The sequence below is a fragment of the Ambystoma mexicanum genome, chromosome 14 (genome assembly GCF_040938575.1).
Source record: "Ambystoma mexicanum isolate Mex_15411 chromosome 14, UKY_AmexF1_1, whole genome shotgun sequence".
Taxonomy (NCBI): Eukaryota; Metazoa; Chordata; class Amphibia; order Caudata; family Ambystomatidae; genus Ambystoma; species Ambystoma mexicanum.
In genome coordinates this window covers 447650129-447670205 of record NC_090940.1, presented here as the reverse complement: position 1 = coordinate 447670205, position 20077 = coordinate 447650129, and the positions used below count along the sequence as shown (strand labels likewise).

Here is a 20077-nt window from a genome sequence, read left to right as displayed (position 1 = left end):
GGTCTCCAACGGTCAAGTTTCCTTTAAGAGGATCACTTTGTTTGCTTGCAGGGGCTCAACGATATCTGCCCTTTCGATCTTCCCCCTTGACCCCGCTATATTCCACGATAGCAGGTGGAACTCTGAGTGTGCCCTATTGGGTAACTTGCCTTCCATAGTGGGTACTAGCACCTGCTCCACCAGACTTATCTCTTGAACATCCCAGCGCACTGAAACACCCAACTGTCAGTCTAGGTCTTCACAAGATGTAAGGAACTCATATCAGTGGGCCAACTCAGGACCACAAGTGGGTATCCTTTCCCTTGTACCGTTCGACCCTCTCTTTGTGGGGATTGACCTCCAACCTTCCTCCTTGCTGCGGTCGAATAGAGGGTGCTAAGGGTCCTGCCGCCTTCCTTCATACTATCCTGTACCACCGACTTCCATTCTGGCTTGCGTCATCCCCGGGACTACCTGACTCTCCGTCGCTGAGTAGAACTAGTCCATGGAAAGTAGACTGCTATAAAGTCTACTGCCATTTGGTTTAAGGCCTTGTGCAAGGTTAGAGCTAAGAAGAAAACCAGCCACCGTTGGATCAGAAAAAGTTACCACTACACAATCACCTTCCACCTTCTTAGGCTTTGTGCCAACCCAGCCAACTTCTTGCCATAAGGATGATGATGGGATCTACTTTAGGCCCAATCAAATTAGTATTGATCCAGTGCATCACTTTGTTTATAAGAGAAATGGTTGACTCAAAGCCACCCTTTGGAAGCCCTGGTAAGCCTGTAATAATCCCAACAAAGGGTGTTGCTGCTGGTGGCAAATTTAAAGTGGTTTGGTCCCACATCCCTTGAGGCAGGTTATTCACAGAGGCTGCTGACCCACCTACCCACTCACTCACTCCCCCTTCCCCTCCCTAAATTTCAATGAACCAAGTTCTCTTTCAATTTAGATGTTAACCCTTCTTCAGCAGCAACTGGCAATGCCCGACTACTCCCTTCCCTGACCACATCACAGCTTGAAATATGTCCACCCTTCGTCGTAGCACCACAGAGAACGAGTCCCCCATCCTATCGATCCTGAGCCTTGCCCAAATCCAGTATCTTAGAGGTTAGAGCTCTCATGGAATCATCCATTATTGCTAATGTACTCAAATCCCCCGCCTTGAGTGCCTGTAGTGATCGGAGAACCATCTGGAGAGGCTTCAATTTTTCATCTAACAGGGATTAATGGGACTACAGTGCCCTCCAATAATGGGGACTACCTCCCTAGCAGTTTTTTCTGCTGCATTAAAGCAGCTCACTATTTTGCTGGCCATTACATCCATATAAGAATCCAAAGACCTGTCTGAGGGATTGGGAGTGGGTTTCGGAAGAGCTCTGGCCGATTTGACAGTTTTGGCATTTTTAGGTTTCTTAGCTCCCTTTCTCCACCCCACCATTCTGCCCTCATCCTCATAATTTCAGTTAGTTAGGCAAGTGATGGGGATGGCGCACAAGTGCAACACATGTATCAAATGCACTATGTTGCAATAGATTATAGGCCTAAAACAGTTATAATCTACAGTTCAAACCGGATACATAAACAGATAAAAATACGGATATAGATACTCAAGGGAAGGAGTAAAAAGTTTAAAAAACTAATAAAACCATGAGAGTTGCAACCACAATAACCGGGCTGTGGCCCAGGCACTAACCAATGTCAATGAACACTCTAATATTCAGAGACTTGACAGGCTCAAAGGGACTCACTATGCAAGTCTGTAAAAGACCACCCTCTGAGAAAAAAACAATGAGGGAGAGGATATCCTTGCAGCCCCCGCAAATCAACCGTTAAAGTAATATGACGCCCCCCCCCAAACAACAATAAAAACAGGTGAGGAAAAGAAAAAGGAAGTCCTTACTTCCTGCTAAAAATAAAAAGTCTATAACATGCAAAGATAGTCAAAGCAAAAAGCAAAACAATGGTTGAAGCAATATCATCCCCCCGCAAACAATGACATAAAAAACAGCGATGGAACGGAAAGCCTCAGACACCTCACGCAAAAATAAAACTATGCCAATAGTGTCTCAGAGTGACTCAGAGTAACTCAGAGAGTCTTAGAAAACTGTCAATCAAGCACAGTGGCTCCCAGGAAAATAAAACTAGAGAAACAGTTGCGGAGAAGAAAAACTTTGCAACCACCAAAATGAAGATTCCACCCGGTTTAACTTGCAATACACCTCATTTACATTACATGTAAAACACAAAAGTTCCCCCAGAGTTCCAGTGACCAGCGGCAGGCAGGCAGAGCAAGCGGGCCACCTCCCAGCCCTGAGGGTGGGGCACGCCTGGCAGATTGAGGAGCTGCCTAAGACCGTCCCCCCACGCGCTCTTCAGGGATGACCAGCGGCTTCCACACTGCTCCACACAGTTTGCAAAACTTAAACAAAGAGTTTGTACTAATAGCTCACTTCCCTTTTGTTGTAGATCAACCAATGTTCATCCGGAGAATAGGGCCTTTTCACAATGGAAAACTTCCCAAAACTTCACGTCCTCACACAGGAGTGCAAAGGACGACAAGGACTCTGCGGGAATCTGCGCGCTCTGCGCCACGGAGGGCATTTCAGAAGAATGGGCTCCTCCTCCACCTCCTCAGTTAACCCTTCCTAGTCACGGCAAAGACAGGCTGAAGGGGAAAAACGTGCAACAAGCAGCAGACGCCAAGGACATATATTTACAAACACACACAAAATATAGCACTCGAAGTGTTAACCAAGACAACATGAATATTTGCAGACAATACTAAGTAATCTATGTATGAGGAGTACACTCACCTGAACACTTTCTGAAGCAGAAGATTCATTCAGACACACTTCTGCCAACTTTCCAAACTCTTGTAGCCACTCACTAGGTCTCTGTTAGTAAACACAACATTGTATGTTGGTACAATGGACCAGTGTAATATTATAGTGCTACACATCCAACTAATCAAAATAGAAGTTGTGACAATGGATTTGGATCTTAAAAACATATTAAGCAGCACTGCTAGCATGTCTTTTCCAACATAAAACATTCCTTCCACTGAGCTCATTTACACTGTTCCGAGAGCTCTAGTTTCAGTTCTCCCTCAATAGCTTATACGGTGAAAGTTACTTACCTGGAGCAGTATTCTACAGCTTCTTTCTCTAACATTTACAAGCTGTGCAAACGTTTGCATTTAATGGTTGGTCTGGAATATTAAAGTTTGGTGTTTGAGAATTTAAAATGAGTGCATCAAGAAAAAGATGCATCTAACATGGCAATTTGAAGCCAATTAAGCTTGCAAGAGTACTTCTGATTGTACTTTTATGCCTTACCTTTGGAATAATACACAATGAAGAAACACGCCAAAAGAGAGACACACTCGATAAACAGTCTTATTACAAAAACAAGTGCATATGCAATGAAGAATTAACTTGCCTCTCAGTAAAGCTTCTTTCTGATGAATTTGTAATTAATTTTACAGATTCCTCATCTTAGTTCCTGAGAACAGCGAACACTGGAAGATCGATTTCAGCAATGGGCCATTTAGATAGCTCTCAATAGAATAATAGCAACAACTTTGCTAGATGAGTCTAGCATTGCAAGTATTCTATAATGACTAGGATCCAAGTGGTCTCCATTTTGTGTATAGGTATAATTAAAGATTCTTAATTGGATACTGGAAAGCTATTTGTGTCAGCAATGTTTCTAAAAACTTGATCCAAGATTGCCTACCAGGCGTGCGGATTCCTTTTATATACTATGTTGGCCAACCCATCTGGACCTACTTCTCTAGATGGTTTAAGGCACTAGATACTTGATAGCTTTTAAGATGCCATCTATATCGTAAAGGTAATTGTGTCGTGGTTTACTCTAATTTAGGGGTTCATATTTTGAAGTGCCATATATTAATTCTAAGCATACAATCCATTTTTGTTCTGAGATAGGATTGCATGCACTTATACTTTCTGACTAGCTGCCAAAATGTCTGATTCATTACTTTTCTAGGTGTTTACGATTAGCTGAGAGTGCAGTTCTAATAGAGGCCTGAAGAGATTTTAGACAGTTCCTGTATGCCCTTTTTGCTCTTCGTATCATTAAAGGGCATTCAGAACTATCCACATAAGGGTGCACTTTTTTTTTTTTTCTTGACAGTATGTCGAAGTGGGCAATTCCTACATCGTAAATACAATGCTTAAAATCCCTATCTGTTTTGATCACTTGTTTATTGGTTACTTCATCATAAATACCTGCAAACATGTTGTCCATTCACCGTTTGAATGAGAGCAGAGTATATTGCTATTCTTCCATGGTCTAGCTTCTCACTAATGCACTAGTTAAATTGTGTTGTTGCTTTCTCAATCCAGATAATGCAATTGCCTTTAGGATGCAGTTCAGTTTGTCCTAACCATAGAAAATTGTTATATGCCATTTTATGATGCATTAGTAAGCACAAACATTTGTGATCACTGAGAGAATTAGAATCAATGCTCATATTGGCGACTTTAGATAAAGCAACATCTGTTAGGGAGAATTCTCTGTTTAGGCTGAATTTCCTAACCTAGTGAGTCCCCCAGCAGCTTTGCTGGATTTTTGGGGTTTAATTTTTTCTCCTGCCAAGAGTGAGACTCTTTTACCCTCACTCTTGGACATGATTTGAGTGTGTTTCTTTGAATCTAGATGTGTTTGATGGGCTATGGGGTCTTTTACTCCATAGGGCTTCATGTGTTTTTGTGATGTGTGTTACACGCACCCTCAGTGCAGTGACACAGGGGTGTCATAGTGACACCCAAGTATAGACTCCATACCCTGGGACTGACTACTGTCTCCCAGGGCATGTAAAGTCACCATTGACTTTACTAGTCTTAAATTCTGAACAGAACCAGTACAAACCATCATATTGTGGACGTACTGGCTGGGGCAATTCGATTGCCCCACGGTCTGTTAGTCGAGGGGGCACGTCTCCGTCCCCCCTGATCGAGTTTTGGCTGGTGGCAGTGGATACTACTTTTTATATTCAACCGCAAATATTTTCCTATGGGATTTCCCATTGTTTTAGGCTACTATATTTATTTAATTATTTACGGTAGCCTCGAACATATCGCCGGTCTATTTAATTAATATGAATTCTCCGGTTGGTATTTTTTGCCAAAACTTGATTCTAAAATGGCGTTTGTGTTCTCTTCTGTGACTACAACCCAAGTCGAGCCCTTTGTTCCACTTTTTGGCGGGCTTCTCCACAGAAGCCCTTCAGAGTGGTGCCACTCTGTCTGGGGTACTTAGGAGGGGTGGAGGGGAATTTAGGCACCCCGGACTGAGTTGCCTAGGCAACTCAAGTCGCACTCCATCCTGATTGGCCCAAGTGGTGAGCCGGCCGGCTCACCACTTAGCATGTTTGAGTGACATCTAGGCTGAGTGAATGGGGGTTTTCTGCATAAAAGCAGGGTTTGGGGACTGGAACTTCAGAAGTCGCCACAGGACCTAAGAATCCCACGAGGGAGAAGCCGAGCCGACCTGCCACGACACCACCACCGGTGGAGCCCTGCTGGACCGTCTCACCACTTAACCCAACGACAGAGGAGATCTCCCGCCGGAGAGTCTTCTTCCTTTGACTGGTGGGGATAACCAGTTTCACCGTCTTTTCGCCTTCCTGACGTACCTCGTGACCGCCTTGCCTGTGCCAAGCACCCCGGCAACCGGGATAACACGTTTTACCACGACTGCGAAACAAAGGTACCACCTTTAACCGGAAAACTCTGCAGCTGGTTTCTTCCCTGGTAGTGCAACAACCTTCATCTTTCCTCCAAGTCGAGATCTTCTCTTCCCCTGGACGACGACGCAACTTGCACCCACTACCAGAAACAACTGCCACCGCTGGAGGATCCTTCCCACTTAAGGTACCGTGTCCCGCCTGGCTTCCCTTGCTACCGACTGTACGGGGTAGATTTAGTCCCCGGCTTTCGAACCTGGGTTAGCCTGGGACACCCTGGCTAAACTTTCCTAAGCCTCTCTAAACTCTTTTTGAACCCTCTGCAAGACTTTCTAAGCCTAGCGTAACTGTGTGATCTTGGGCGCATTTGTGCTCTGCTCTCTCTAAGAGTGGGCCCAGCCTTTGGACTTTGGCTCACCAGTGACTTTTGCTCTTCTGCCTTGCTAACAGTGTTCCTGAATCTTAGAGTGGTGTACTTTTCCATATTCTGTCTTTTTCTCTCCCTTTCTAACAAACTTATTGGAGTGCCATCTAGTTAAGCGCTCCCCTCTGTATGAAAATAAGTGGTGTTTTACAGTGACTTATCTGATAAGGAAAAAGGGGTGTATATATTACAATAGTAACTGTGTTTAGAATATTTTACAATAAGAGTGCTGGAGTGTGTCAAACAGTGTATTTTTAAATAAATAATTATATACTTTGATACAAAGCTCTGGTCAGTGTTTGCTTGTATTATTGTATCTGAGTGCCTATTGTGTATACTTTGCATACTGCCTAACTCTTCTTGAGGGAGGTCTGACTGCTCAGCCACAGCTACCAGGTAAATCTGGGTGGTACAGACTGCTACCAAGTGGGTTTACTGCTAACACCTGTAGTCCTAGATCTTTTGCAGCGTTCCCTAAGGGAACTGCACAGGTTTCTGCCTAACAACATCATTCCCAAATATATGATTTAATGTGCTGGTAATTTCAACTCTGTTCACGTATACGGTCTAGCGAGGATTTCATAGTTCATTACATTAAGGGGAATAAATGTGTTAATCAGCCCATTTAGAGGCCCGCACCATTTTGGTGTACTGATCCTTGAGCTTTCTTTAGTAGAGGTATTCTGGGTGTATAATCACACAACACATCAGCAGAAACACTACAATCTATGTTGAAATCACCACTACAGTGGGGGTTTTCCTATTTGATTTGATCTCTGAGATCAGAGCACAAATGCATCTTATTAAAGCAATTTTAGAAACCCGGGAATGTCATACACATTAATTAGTATCAACAAATAAGTGCCCCTTTCATGCTCAATGTTTCAGCAGCTAGTATATAAGAAGGCAAATGTATTCATTGGATTTCCTTTAGAGCAAATTGGTTAACACCAATTATGAGGCCACCAAAAGCTCTACCCATATTTCCTTTAGAGGCGATTCTCTGTATTAAAATGAAACCATCAAAATTAACCTTGGTGCAAAGCCTACTGTAGCATGAAAATAGTATGAGCACGAATTATATTATAGCCAATTTGTCTCTGCTTAAAGTGTGAATATCCCGGATGTTCCAAAACAATAAACCGATGGATTCATGTTTTAGTTACGGAAGCCAGCCCCTTCATGTTTTACTTACGGAAGCCAGCCCCAAGAATTAGGGTCATGAGATTTGGGAATATGGAGGGGGTTATTCATATATACAAAACTGTCCCTACCAGTTTTGTCACAAGAGATTTTAATATTAACTTGTGACATCACACGACCATCAATACTTGAACTGTCATTGCGAGTGTCACAGTAACAATCCAAGCCCATCTTTAGAAAAAAAGTTGTGCATGTTGCATTAGTAATTGGACTATGTAACAGGTTTTACAGTGAAAACATGTATAGTTTCCAGTTATAACCGGAATGAATTTTAAAGAGTCAAATGTCAGCCGCGGTTATACGTAACAGGGGCAGTGTAAGATCCGCAGATCGTGTTAAGCAGATGGTTCTCTGATGAGGCAAAAAGGTGCATATATATGCAGTGAAAAAACTTTGTTAAAGGGACATTATACAGTTAAAAAAGCTGTTAAAAGGATGTTATGGTTACAAGTAAAATTGAAAAACCCCTGAAATTCGCCAGTTATGCTAAGCTAAGCAACCATAACTCACGCCACCACTATGCACTGCGAAGACTAAAACCCAGGACATCAAAGAGAACATCACAAATATCATTGATGACATCACTGATGACACCACAGGTGCATTTCGTTTTCCTACAAGGGGTTGTGAATGTAATGTTGGCAAAAAAAGTATCAGGGATGATCGGGAGATGTGTAATGAACTACATACTTATTAGCGCAACTTACCCATAACGTCCCTTTAACAACGTTTTTTTTCACTGAATATAGATATAGATATGATTAATTTGATCGGTTTTTACTAGGATTTCCTTAGTTTAAAAAGATATACCATACAACATACTGAACCCCACACTATTGTTGGGAGGTCCGCGGACCGTGCGCATGTCCGCGGACAGACTCGGTCAACATGAACACGGTCCAAAAACTCAGGGGGTATCTTACATTGTTGTATCATGCAATAAACACACTGAAGATGTTCAAAGAGCAGCATATAAATAAATTACATTAAAAAATAAATAAGAAGTGCAAACTGTATATGTAAGACACCAACAGTCATATGAAACATAATGGAAGATACCAAAACATTTTTACATATTCCTCCAACAGAATTACCTCACTGATGCTTTATACAGAAACTGCACAACAAATATCAACAGCACACCTACATAGCATTAACAGGAAAACTAAAAAACAAACTGATAAGTACACTACATTAATTCCTACATGTATAAAGTTTCTATAGTAGGATACACTAAAAAAATAATTTATATTTTTTTTACACAGAAATGTCTAGTAATTTGCAGTGGCTTGAAGAACATTTTCCCCACGACAAAATGACTGAAAACCGTGATACTAATGGTAGACACTGCTGTTTTCAAAGTAAGCCAATTAATACACATTATTTTATATGTACCCAACACTTTTTTTTTTAACAGAACATACAGAAAATACTGGAACAGATACTGTGGAAAATCATCTACAGCGTTTGGAACAAAAAATGCATCAATTAATGACCAATTTCATTATTTTGAAGAACTTTGTAGAAAACCATATCATGGAAAAAATTAAATATCACTGTCCCACATACACCCCTTCTCCATGTCCCAGTCAACCATCCCAAAAAAATCCCCATCACCAAAAATGTTATGAGACTACAATCCCTTCCTCCGCTACCATCCAACATGTTGAAAACACCAATTCCCCTGTATTTGTCTCAATTTCTGCTTCTCCCTCCATTAGGGTGTCGGCGGATTGCGCGACTGTCTGGGATGTCCGAATTTAACCAAAATGCGGGTGTCCTAAGGGCACTATGCCTATATGCACTGTCCGCAAACAAAATGGAGGTGTCTGTAGGACACATAATATGTCCGCCTGTCTGTAAATAACCAAAATGGGGATTTCCTAAGGACACTATGCCTGTTTGCACTGTCCATAATCAAAATTGAGGTGTCCGTAGGACGCATAATCTGCATGTCCTCAAAGTTATGGTGCACCTTTAATTAGTTCGGGGACCCAAACCCAGTCCGGCGGACACCTGTACGCATACGCATCCCACCCTCAGGTTCTACGAACATCGCGCCTGTTCGTAACTGTCCGCCGCACGTGTGTCGCACTTTTAATTAGTTCGGTGACCCCGAACACTGTTCTTAAAACACACAGGCGCATGCGCACAACCAACCACGTGCATTTGGTGTTTTACGGACACCCATCACATTCACGAACATATCCGCGACGTCATCATGGGACCGCACCCACGCTAAGCGCGAGTCCTTGTTCGCGAACACAGTCCGGTTCTCAGACACACAAAAAGTGCTTTTTTGAGAAATGCAAAGTATTTTGCTGTGAAACTTTACCCTTGCACATGTCCCAGACCATCTCCCTAGCGATCTGGATACTTTTTGAGCCCTTTTTGGTGTTTGAAGTTTTCACAGACAGAGGGAGAGAGGAACAGGCGTGAGGATGCAGAGACGGATGAAGAGGATGACGAAGAAGAGGTAGTGGAAGTCCCTACTACTAGCAGCCCCTGTGAATCTTGGGTGTGGAGGTTGTTTGCCACTCTTGAAGGAGTACCAAAAGCTTGTGCAAACAAGGTGCGCTGCACTGCGTGCCAGTTGGTGCTCAGTCATGGCAAACCAGGTTTGTACAGTTACGGTATTACCTCCATGAACCTACACCTAATGTCGTTCCATGCTGGGGCAATTCGGAGGGTTGTCCCATGAAATAAACATAGTAGGTTGAGTTCCTCTGCAGCATCCTCCGTTCCTGCTCCTGCCACCACAAGAGGCACTCCTGTGGGGCAAGGCATCCCTCAAGCTGAGTCAGAGGCCATACGTGTCAGAATGTACCAAAGTATTAACTGAAAAGGATACAATACTCAAAAGGATACAGGAGGTAGGGTCTTCCGGATCCCTGTTCACACGATTTGATAGTCGTGAAGTCAATAAAAGACCTTCCAAATGATACAACCCTCTGGCTGATAAAACAGGCAGAGCGATGGATCACTGGAAAGGGCGTGGGTAAGGTATAGTAATCCAGCCTAGGACAAATTAAAGTATCATGAATAACTGCTCAAATCTGAGTATGATGAATTAGATAATGACAGGAATGTTCACACTGACCTTTAGATTTGGGTAGAACAATCCAGAAGTCTCTTGATGGATTTGAATGAAGAACAAACGACAAGGAAGGGAAAATTAGTAAGGGAGACTTATCCCGAACGGAACGAGGCTCACGCTAGATACGGGTTGAATTCACCACAGGATAGCGTCCAAAGTTCAGTTCAATGTCACCTTCCAATAATCCTTGAAAGGCCTCCTTCCCACTATAGGGATCAATCCTTCTGTTAATTCCACAGATGCAGGAGTTAGAAGTACACGCGGTTATAAACAGCCGCGAAGAAAATAACGTGTGAAGACAACGTGCGCGTGTGGATTTACACGCGGGCAGGATTTACGCAGTCCGGGCCAGCCGCGTATGAAGACAGAGAGCGCGTGTGGTTTTTACACGCGGGCAGGATTCACGCAGCCTTGGCCAGCCGCACTTGAAGACAAAGAGCGCGTGTGGATTTTACACGCGGGCAGGATTCACGCAGCCTTGGCCAGCCGCACTTGAAGACAAAGAGCGCGTGTGGATTTTACACGCGGGCAGGATTTACGCAGCTTTAGCCAGGCGCGCTTGAAGACAGAGAGCGCGTGTGGAATAACACGCGGGCGGTGTTCCCGCAGTCCGGAACAGCCGCGTTTAGAGACAGCGTGAGCGTGTGGAATTACACGCGGGCAGGATTCCCGCAGTCCGGACCAGCCACGCTTGAAGACAGAGAACGCGTGTGAATTAACACGCGAAGGGATAGCTCCAGGAATCAGCGTGTGGCGGAACACACGCTATCGAAGGCCCAAAAGTAGCTGTAGAAATATGCCAGGATGCAGATCAGAGGTTCAGCTACACAACGCCAATAGAGACGATCAGAAGCAGCGAGTGAAGCTTCTACGCTGCTTAAATACGTAATACCGTAGTTCACGTGACGAAGCAAAAGTCACGTGAAGTTAGCGACGTGAAAAGTGCAAACGTCGTTTTCCCGGTAACGTATCGAATAACCTCCATTTGGAGTAGAACGGTCTAGCTGTTCTACGAGCGTAGCGTCCAGCATGCATGACAATACATGACACAGTAGACCCTTACCTTTTGAGGGTCAGAGTATTGTGTATGTACTGCGATGCAGTACTCTACACGGGGGAGACCCATCGAAGTGCTTTTGAGGCTGCGGTCCGGGAGCATGAGAAGGACTGCTCACTACCTGATTAAGGCCCTTTCTTATCCCTGTGGTTGGTGCCCTTTCCTTACCCTCCCTTCCCTTCCTTTTGTGTCCTGTTAAAACTTTTTTACAAAATTACAAAACAAAAAAACTTTAAAAAAGAACAAGGTACTCGCTTACCTGGTAACTTTCTTTCGATGGGATGGTCCGACGACGTATTCCATATCTATGACATGTAATCACCACAGCTGTGCTGCTTTGGAAAATCTTTGGCGTCTGCGTCCTGCGTCGATGACGTCGATTCGCCGCCCTCGAGGACCTCCTCTGACGGCCGACGTCACTGGATGTTATAAGTAGGACGCACGAAGCCCGTAGCCTCAGAGTTTTTTCCCAGAACGTGGGGCACCAGTCTTCTGCCAGTCTGACACACAAAGCCTTGCGGAAATGTAAGCTGCAATCGCATAAGAAATTCTGTAGCGGGGAAGGCAGGGAGGGAGCGATATGGAATACGTCGTCGAACCATCCCATCGAAAGAACGTTACCAGGTAAGAGAGTAACTTGTTCTTCGAGGGGATTGGGTCCTCCGACGTATTCCATATCTATGACAGACTCCCAAAGCATTACCAATGCAAGGAGGTGGGAAAAGAATTTAGAAAACAGAAATTTAGAATGCCCAATCAAATTGCGGAGTAAAGGACCGCCTTGTCAAAGGCCAGATCCTGCCCACGAATGGATTCGAGGGAGTAGTGACGTACAAAAGTATGTACCGAAGCCCAGGTGGCTGCATCACAGATGTTACGAATAGCAACACCCCTCTGTAGGGCAGTAGAGGCAGCCATACCCCTGGTAGAATGGGCCCGCAAGCCGATCAGTGGGTCCTTACCTGCCAAGCGGTAACACTCAGAGATAGCCAGAATATTCCAGCGAGACAAAGTCTGCTTTGTCAGAGCTTGTCCCAAACGCTTTCCAGCGTAACCAATGAAGAGTTGATCGTCCACTCTGACCCGGGACATGCGTGAAATATAAAAGCTTAACGTTCTCCTAGGATCAAGTCTATGGAGCCTCTACTCTTCCTTACCAGGATGTGGAGGAGGATAAAACGCCGGAAGAACAACATTCTGGCCTAAATGAAATTCCAACACCACCTTCGGAAGAAAGGAAGGACGAACCCTAAGGACAACCCTGTCCTTATAAAACACAGTGAAGGGTGGCTTAACTGAAAGTGCCTGTAACTCACTCACTCTGCGAGCGGAAGTGACCGCAACCACAAATACAGTTTTAAGAGTTAACAGTCGCAAAGGGCATGAATGCAAAGGCTCAAACGGAGCACCCATCAGAAACTTGAGAACAAGGTTCAAATCCCAACCGCGCACCTGGAAAGGTGACGGAGGGAACACATTAGTGAGCCCTTTCAGAAACTGAGAAATTAAAGGAATTTTAAAATAGGAACACTCTTCAGACGAGCGCTTAAATATGGACAGCGCCGCCAGGTAACCTTTAACGGTACCCACTTGCAAGCCCCTGTGGGCCAAAGAAAGCAAAAAAGACAGAACCATGGGAATGTCACATGCAAAAGGATCCACATTCTTAACCCTGCACCAGTCGCAGAACTTACGCCAATGGCAACAGTACAGGGACTTTGTTGCAGACCGTCTGGCCGAGAGCAACACCTCCATCACGTCTTCAGGGAGGTCCCAATCCATATACCTCAACCTTTCAGAAACCAAGCGTGAAGGTTGAGGGATCTGACCTCTGGATGGAGAACATGACCCCCCTCCCGTGAGAGCAGAACGTCTCGGTAGGGAAGATGAAGTGGAGGGCAGATGGACCAGTCGAGAAGGTCCGGGTACCACGTCCTCCGGGCCCACGCCGGAGCAATTAGGATCATCCGGGAACCGAACCTCCGTAACCTCTGCAGTACTTGCGGGATGACGGGGACTGGAGGAAACGCGTACAGCAGTGGGAATGACCACTCCACCACGAACGTGTCTCCTAAGGCTCCTTTTTGAGGACATTCCCGCGAGCAGAAACTCTCGCACTTCCGGTTGACACTGGAGGCGAAGAGATCCACTTGAGGGGTCACCCAAAGGGCGAAGATCTCCAGGAGAATCTCCTGACCCAACTCCCACTCGTGAGAGATCACGCTCTGCCTGCTCAGAACGTCTGCCGTCTCGTCTTCGTCTCCGGCCAGATGAACTATCGAGATCGAAACTTCCTGCTGGATTGCCCAGAACCAGAGCTGCATCGCCTCCCTGCACAGACAAAGTGACCCTGCCCCCCCTTTTTGTTGAGGTAGTGCATGGCCACTGTGTTGTCCGTCAGGATCAGGACATTCTTCCCTCGCACAGTCGGCAGAAAAGCCTTCAGGGCTAGCCTGCCGGCCCTCAGCTCCAACAGATTGATATGGAGTCTGGACTCCGACTGAGACCAACGACCGCTGCCTGTCAACTCGTTGGCATGAGCTCCCCATCCCGTGAGGAATGCGTCCGTCACGATCGTCACCTCCGGCCAGGGTAGCCAAAATGGAGCCCCCTTCATCAAGTTGCCTTCGACGGCCCACCACAGAAGGTCCTGGGCGACTGAAGACAGCACCTGAACAGGGTCCGACAACCTGCCGGCGGACTGAGACCACTGGAGCTTGAGTGCCCATTGCAAAGATCTCATCGGCAACCTAGCCTCTGGCACCAAAAGAATGCAGGATGCCATGAGGCCGAGCAATCTCAAGAACTCGAACGCTGGGAGACTCTGAGCAAGCTGAAACTTGTGCACCATCTGCTGAATGTGATGAGCCCTCACCTGGGGAGGAAAACACTGCCCCAGGGACGTGTCGAGCACAGCTCAGATGTACTGGAGCCTCTGAGTCCGTGTCAAATGGGACTTCTTTAAGTTGAGGGAGAAGCCCAGCTTGTGGAGGGAGTGGCAGGTGCCTGACAGATGATCCAGGACTTGCTCGGGAGAGCGCGCCCTGATCAACCAATCGTCCAGGTAGGGGTAGACGTGAATCCCCCCTTTCCTGAGGTGCGCTGCCACCACTACCATGAGCTTGGTGAAGAACCAGGGGCGGAGGTCAATCAGAACGACAGGACCCGACACTGAAAGCGCGAGTCACCAACCGCGAACCTCAGGTACTTCTTGTGCTTTGGATGTATCGGCACATGAAAATAAGCATCCTTGAGGTCGAGAGACACCAACCAGTCCTGAAGTTGAAGGGCCTGGAGGACTTGAGAGAGAGTAACCATCTTGAACTTGTCCTTCCTGAGGAGTTTGTTCAAACCGCGCAAGTCCATGATGGGTCTCAAACCCCCGTCTTTCTTGGAAATCAAAAAATTAGGGGAATACCATCACTTGTTCCTCTCCGCTACAGGCACCAGTTCTATGGTGCCTTTCTCCAGCAGGGATTGATTTTCTTGCGCAAGGAGCAGATCCGGACTCTTCAAAGAGAGATTCCCCGGTGGATTGTCTCAAGGCCTCTGCCGGAAAGGAAGACGGTAGCCGTGGGTTTTGATCTCCAGAACCCACACATCTGAAGTAATGGTGCGCCACTCTGCAAGATGCTGCCCCAGCCTTCCCCCAACCGGCGAACCATGGGACATGGCCTCATGACTGAGCTGAAGCGGCTGTGGCGTTGCCTGAGGGCAAAGAGGCAACAGCCTGAGCGGCCTTGGCACCTCGTGTACCTTGTTTTCCACCTCTGGCACTCCTACGGTGGCCCCTTTGAGTGGCAGCTCCTCTCGCTTTACCAAAGGATGAGTAATAACGAAAGGAACCTCCCCTCCATTGCTGTCCCCTAGGACGAAAAGGCAGAGGTTGGCGAACTGCAGCGCCCAACGACTTTGCTGCAGCTTTGGAGGTCTGCAACCTCTCAAGGCTCTCGTCAGCCTTGCTGCCAAAAAGACGTTCCCCGTCAAAGGGCATGTTGAGGAGCCGGGCCTGCACATCAGGAGCAAACCCCGACTTCCGCAACCACGCAAACCTGCGTATCACGGTGCTCGCCACCATGGACCGGCTGATGCAATCTGCCATGTCCAAACCCGACTGAACGGCCTCACATATGGCATCCTTGCCATCCTGAACCATGGCAAGGAAACCATCCTGTTCGTCCCTTTCGGGAATATGTTCAGCCGCTAAGGAAACACAGTTCCACAGAGTATGCGTGAAACGTGACAAGGCACATACGGAGTTGGCCGCCTGAAGCGCCATACCCCCTGAAAAAAACACTTTCTTCGCCCAGCCGCCAAAACGCTTGTCGTCCCTATCAGGAGGGATGGTAGGATACGACGCCTGCTTTGCCGGGGCCGTAGCCGCCTGCACCACCAAACTCTCCCGAGTGGGGTGCCTGGTCAAGTAGCAGGGGTCGCTACTGGCTGGGTGGTATTTTCGTGGCAAAGACTTGCCCACTGCCGGGAGACTCTCCAGAGCAGTCCAAGCTGCCGCCACCGTCCTCTGTAGAGCCATATGGAACGGCAGTACCGGGTCAGTTGGTGGACCTTGGTCGAGGATATCCTTAAGGTCATCCTGAAGAAAATCCCCTGGGGGCGCAGACCAACCCAAGTACTCGGTGAGCCTAGACATAAGGCGACGGTATGAGGAGCCGGCATGAGTGCCAGGATCAGGCCTACAAAACTCCACCTCCGGAGAGGTGTCCAGCCCACTGGCATCGTGCAGGGACTGCCGCAGGTCCTCAATCTGGCTATGGCCCGAGAGAATCTCGTCTGGCACCGTATCAGGAACCATGCCATCATCAGAGCCCTCACCCACCTCTGAAATAAACTCAAGATGGCGGGAAGAAGGCACAGAATGTGGAACAAAGCCATGCTTGACCTTGGCCAGAGCCTTTCTAGGGGATTCCACCGAGTCCCAGGGTACCCCGGTCGAAACAGCCGCGAAGGGCATCGAGTGAATCGGCGTCAATGCCGAAAGCATTGATGGCGTCGACACAGGCCTCGAGGCCGGACCCCCGAGCATGTCCCTCGACAGCCTGGGCGGCAATAGCATCGACGACTTCTTCAGAGGCAGGGCCTCGAAAGAGTCCGTCGACGACCTCTGAGCCAACGGCGTCGACGTCTTCCTCAAAGACACCACAGGTGCACACGGTCTCAAGCGCGTCGAGGACCGGGACCTGGACCGGGCATGACGAGAATGATTCCCCTTGTTCGAGCAGGACCTCTCCCGCGAATCGTGCCGACCACTCGAGCCCAAAGGCGTGCAAGCAGTGTCTCTCGACCGATCATGACCGAGGCGCAGACGGACCAGTGCCCTGCGATTCGAGAATCGCTAACATTTTCTTCCCGAAGGAAGCCCATTCCTCTTGCGTCGCATGCTTGGTGGGACCTACTCCGGGACCGAGACCCACTGGACTTCCGATGACGATGCGAAGAGTCGCCCCTCGAATCGTCCGTCGAAAGCCCTGCAGACCTAGACTTCCGTGGCTTGGACACCTTACCTACCGACAACTTCTTTTTGCGCTCCCGCAAGGCTTTGGATGTGATCGACTGGCAGTCGACACAGTCATCCGTGTCATGGGCCTCCCCGAGGCACCAGAGGCAGGCGTCGTGCGAGTCCGTCACTGACATCTGGGACCCACAGTCCCCGCACTTCTTAAAGCCCGGACGCGGGGTGGGAGACGAGGTAGACATCTTCATGAAGAATGTACTTCACAATACGAACAGGTTCGAAGAGCCAAGAAAATACAGAAACTTCAAAGAGTCAAGGCACGCCGAGATCTCCGAAGCGAACACGTTTGTGGAAAAAACAGAACTGAGGCTACGGGCGTCGTGCGTCCTACTTATAACATCCAGTGACGTCGGCCGTCGGAGGAGGTCCTCAAGTGCGGCGTATCGACGTCATTGACGCAGGAGCCGAAGATTTTCCGAAGAAGCACAGCTGTGGTGATTACATGTCATAGATATGGAATACGTCGGAGGACCCAATCCCCTCGAAAGGCTCTTTTCAGAACCGCCTTTCACAGTTTAAAAATAGACGTGCCAATGAAATGCTGCAGGGCCCTGTGCATTTTTAGAAGTCCGCGGACAGTCAGCAGACATGTACATTTCTGGGGTGCTGCTCTTCAAAACCCTTGCACTCTTCTCCAGGAGGAAGTCGTGGCTCTGAAAAGAGCCTTTTTGTTTTTTTTGTTTGTGTTTCGAGAACTTCAAGTGGTCACCACCTACTGTAAAAAGGATGGCTATAATTCCAAAAAGGAGAAATATCCGATGCCCATCCTAAGTAAGATGTACTCCATCTCTGCGAAATCTGTGTACTAAGAAACATAATATTTTCATTGTGAAAAGAGAAAATGCCAACATCATACAAAAAGGCACAACCACCCTTGTTGACATTGCGCCTCGCTTTCTCCATTTGTGGACCAAATGAAGAAGAACGTAGCCACATTTATCTCTGGGCAATATCAGAAAGAAATACTCGTAGCCACATTTATCTCTGGGCAATATCAGAAAAAAATACTCGGGATTTTGGAAACATGTTCATGACTTTCCCAAGTCCTTCTTTCATTGCAAATTGCAAAGAGACCCCAGAGACATGTCCTAAACGGTTCCCTCCACAATTAATAATAATAATGTCTAGATGACACTGTCACCAAAGTAGCACTAAGAGGAACGAAATCCAGCCACTTCATTCCACGCACTCCATGCCAGTACACATCCACATGAGGGAATCCAAGATGTGCAGCCACTCCAAAGCGATCTGCATGCACCTCAGTATCTAGCTGGTCTCCTCTCAGAAACAGACTTTCTGCCAAAGTGTCTCCTTGCACATCACACCCAGTAAACCTTATTGACCAATCCTTTGCCCTGCACAGTCTCATTCGCAGGCCTCTCAGCCTAAAATTACCTGCATGTAATACGCGATGTCTGCGGACAACCGCAGTGTCCGCAGACAAATCGTAAAATCTGAGAGTGGGGAATGAAAATAGTGTGCCCCACTTCCCCTTTGAGGGTGGCTCTGAAAAGAGCCTTTGTTTTTTTTTTGAAGATGCTTCAGTAACACCTTTTATTTTGTACTTTTGGGGTTTTATTTTCTTATTTTCCTCCAAATATCTTCACATTAGCTTCTCCAAAGCATTCCTTATATTACAAAACAGCATGGCATTTCCCATGAAAGATAAAAACATGCCATCTTCTTTAAAGTAAACAACATTACCAGATTTAATGTTATTATTGCATGAGAACATCCCAGCTCTAATCATGAAAGCAAACATGCCTTGGTTAACTAAACACCTAGCACCATTTTACTGAGGACAAACAAACCTAACTACAAAAAAACCTAACTATTGTCCCATAGTGCCCTAGGTAGCAAAGTAGAAAAAATAACCTTGGCATTTGGAAGGACTTTCATGACTGCCTGAACCAAGTTTTGCAGATCTTTCAACAAAGTAGGGGCACTGACAGCCCAAATGCAGAGCACCACAGTGCAGAACAACTACATCTGGACTATTGAACCTAGCCATATCCTGACAAACTATCAGCACTCCCTGCAAATTAAAACCAGGCACAGTGCACCACACCACCTCCACTCCTCTTATATCAAAATTGGTAGCCACATTCCTAGATTTAGGGTACATCTTCAAACCATTCACAAATATATCTCCAACCACCAACACCCTGACTTTCTCCACCTCTGCCATCTTCACTACACAAGCCTCTCTCAATACAAAGCAGAACCTCAACACCTGATTGGCTAATCCCCAAAATACACTCCCATTTCATGCTCAGAAGCCCCGGATGTAGCACGCCCTGTCCGCGAACAGCCACGGTGCCCGCGAAGCACGCAACACGGGGGCAGCCCTTCTTTCTTTCTCTTCTTTCCACTTCACTCACTGCACGATTCCCTCACTGGCTACTGTTAAGCAGTCACACAACCATCCACCAATCACATCCAATAACTCTACATCTAACTCTATCATCACAGTTCAGCACTTTAGATGTACTGTTGATCACTCCGAGTACAAGTCTCCCGTCATTAAAATGTGCAAATTGTTATTCTCTTCATTCATTCTGTCATTTTTATAACTACTGCCACCTGTTTATCCACATTTCAAGCATAAGAGCATTTCATACATTATAGTGCATAGGATGGACATACAGTTTCCTTTATGTATATTCTGGCAATTTTACATAGAATCTATCAGTTGAACTTGCTTTAGAAATGATTACAATAGTAATCAGACTCAGCACACACAGCTTTCTAACTGTCACTTTAAGTTAAAAGATGGGAGAAATAACAGTATGATTGTAAATGGCAAGAACCATATTCAAACGCATGCAATACATGTTTTCCTGTTCTATGTTGTGATATGGGTGAATGAGAACTTGGAAAACACACACCATTGAAAGTGGCACTTGCTCTTAGCAGATGAGAGAAATGACAGTATGCTATTTTTACTAGTTATAGCAGGTACCCTGCATTCTAAATACATACATTGAATTCTTTGACCAGAGTTCCTGCCATTTATCCTGTATAGTATAGCCAGCAAAAAAGCATACTGTTATTTTTCCCATCTCCTA

At 46.5% G+C, this 20077-nt stretch overlaps 1 protein-coding gene across 3 annotated transcripts in view; it reads right to left on the bottom strand.

Moving 5' to 3' along the window:
- The window catches only part of KTN1 (kinectin 1), a 3101875-nt gene that overhangs the window by 620889 nt on the left and 2460909 nt on the right, over positions 1–20077 (bottom strand). For all 3 annotated transcript variants that reach the window (XM_069637667.1, XM_069637665.1, XM_069637666.1), the window contains one exon: positions 2799–2879. In XM_069637667.1, the coding sequence (XP_069493768.1) occupies positions 2799–2879 (81 nt within the window). The remainder of the gene's footprint in view (positions 1–2798; positions 2880–20077) is intronic.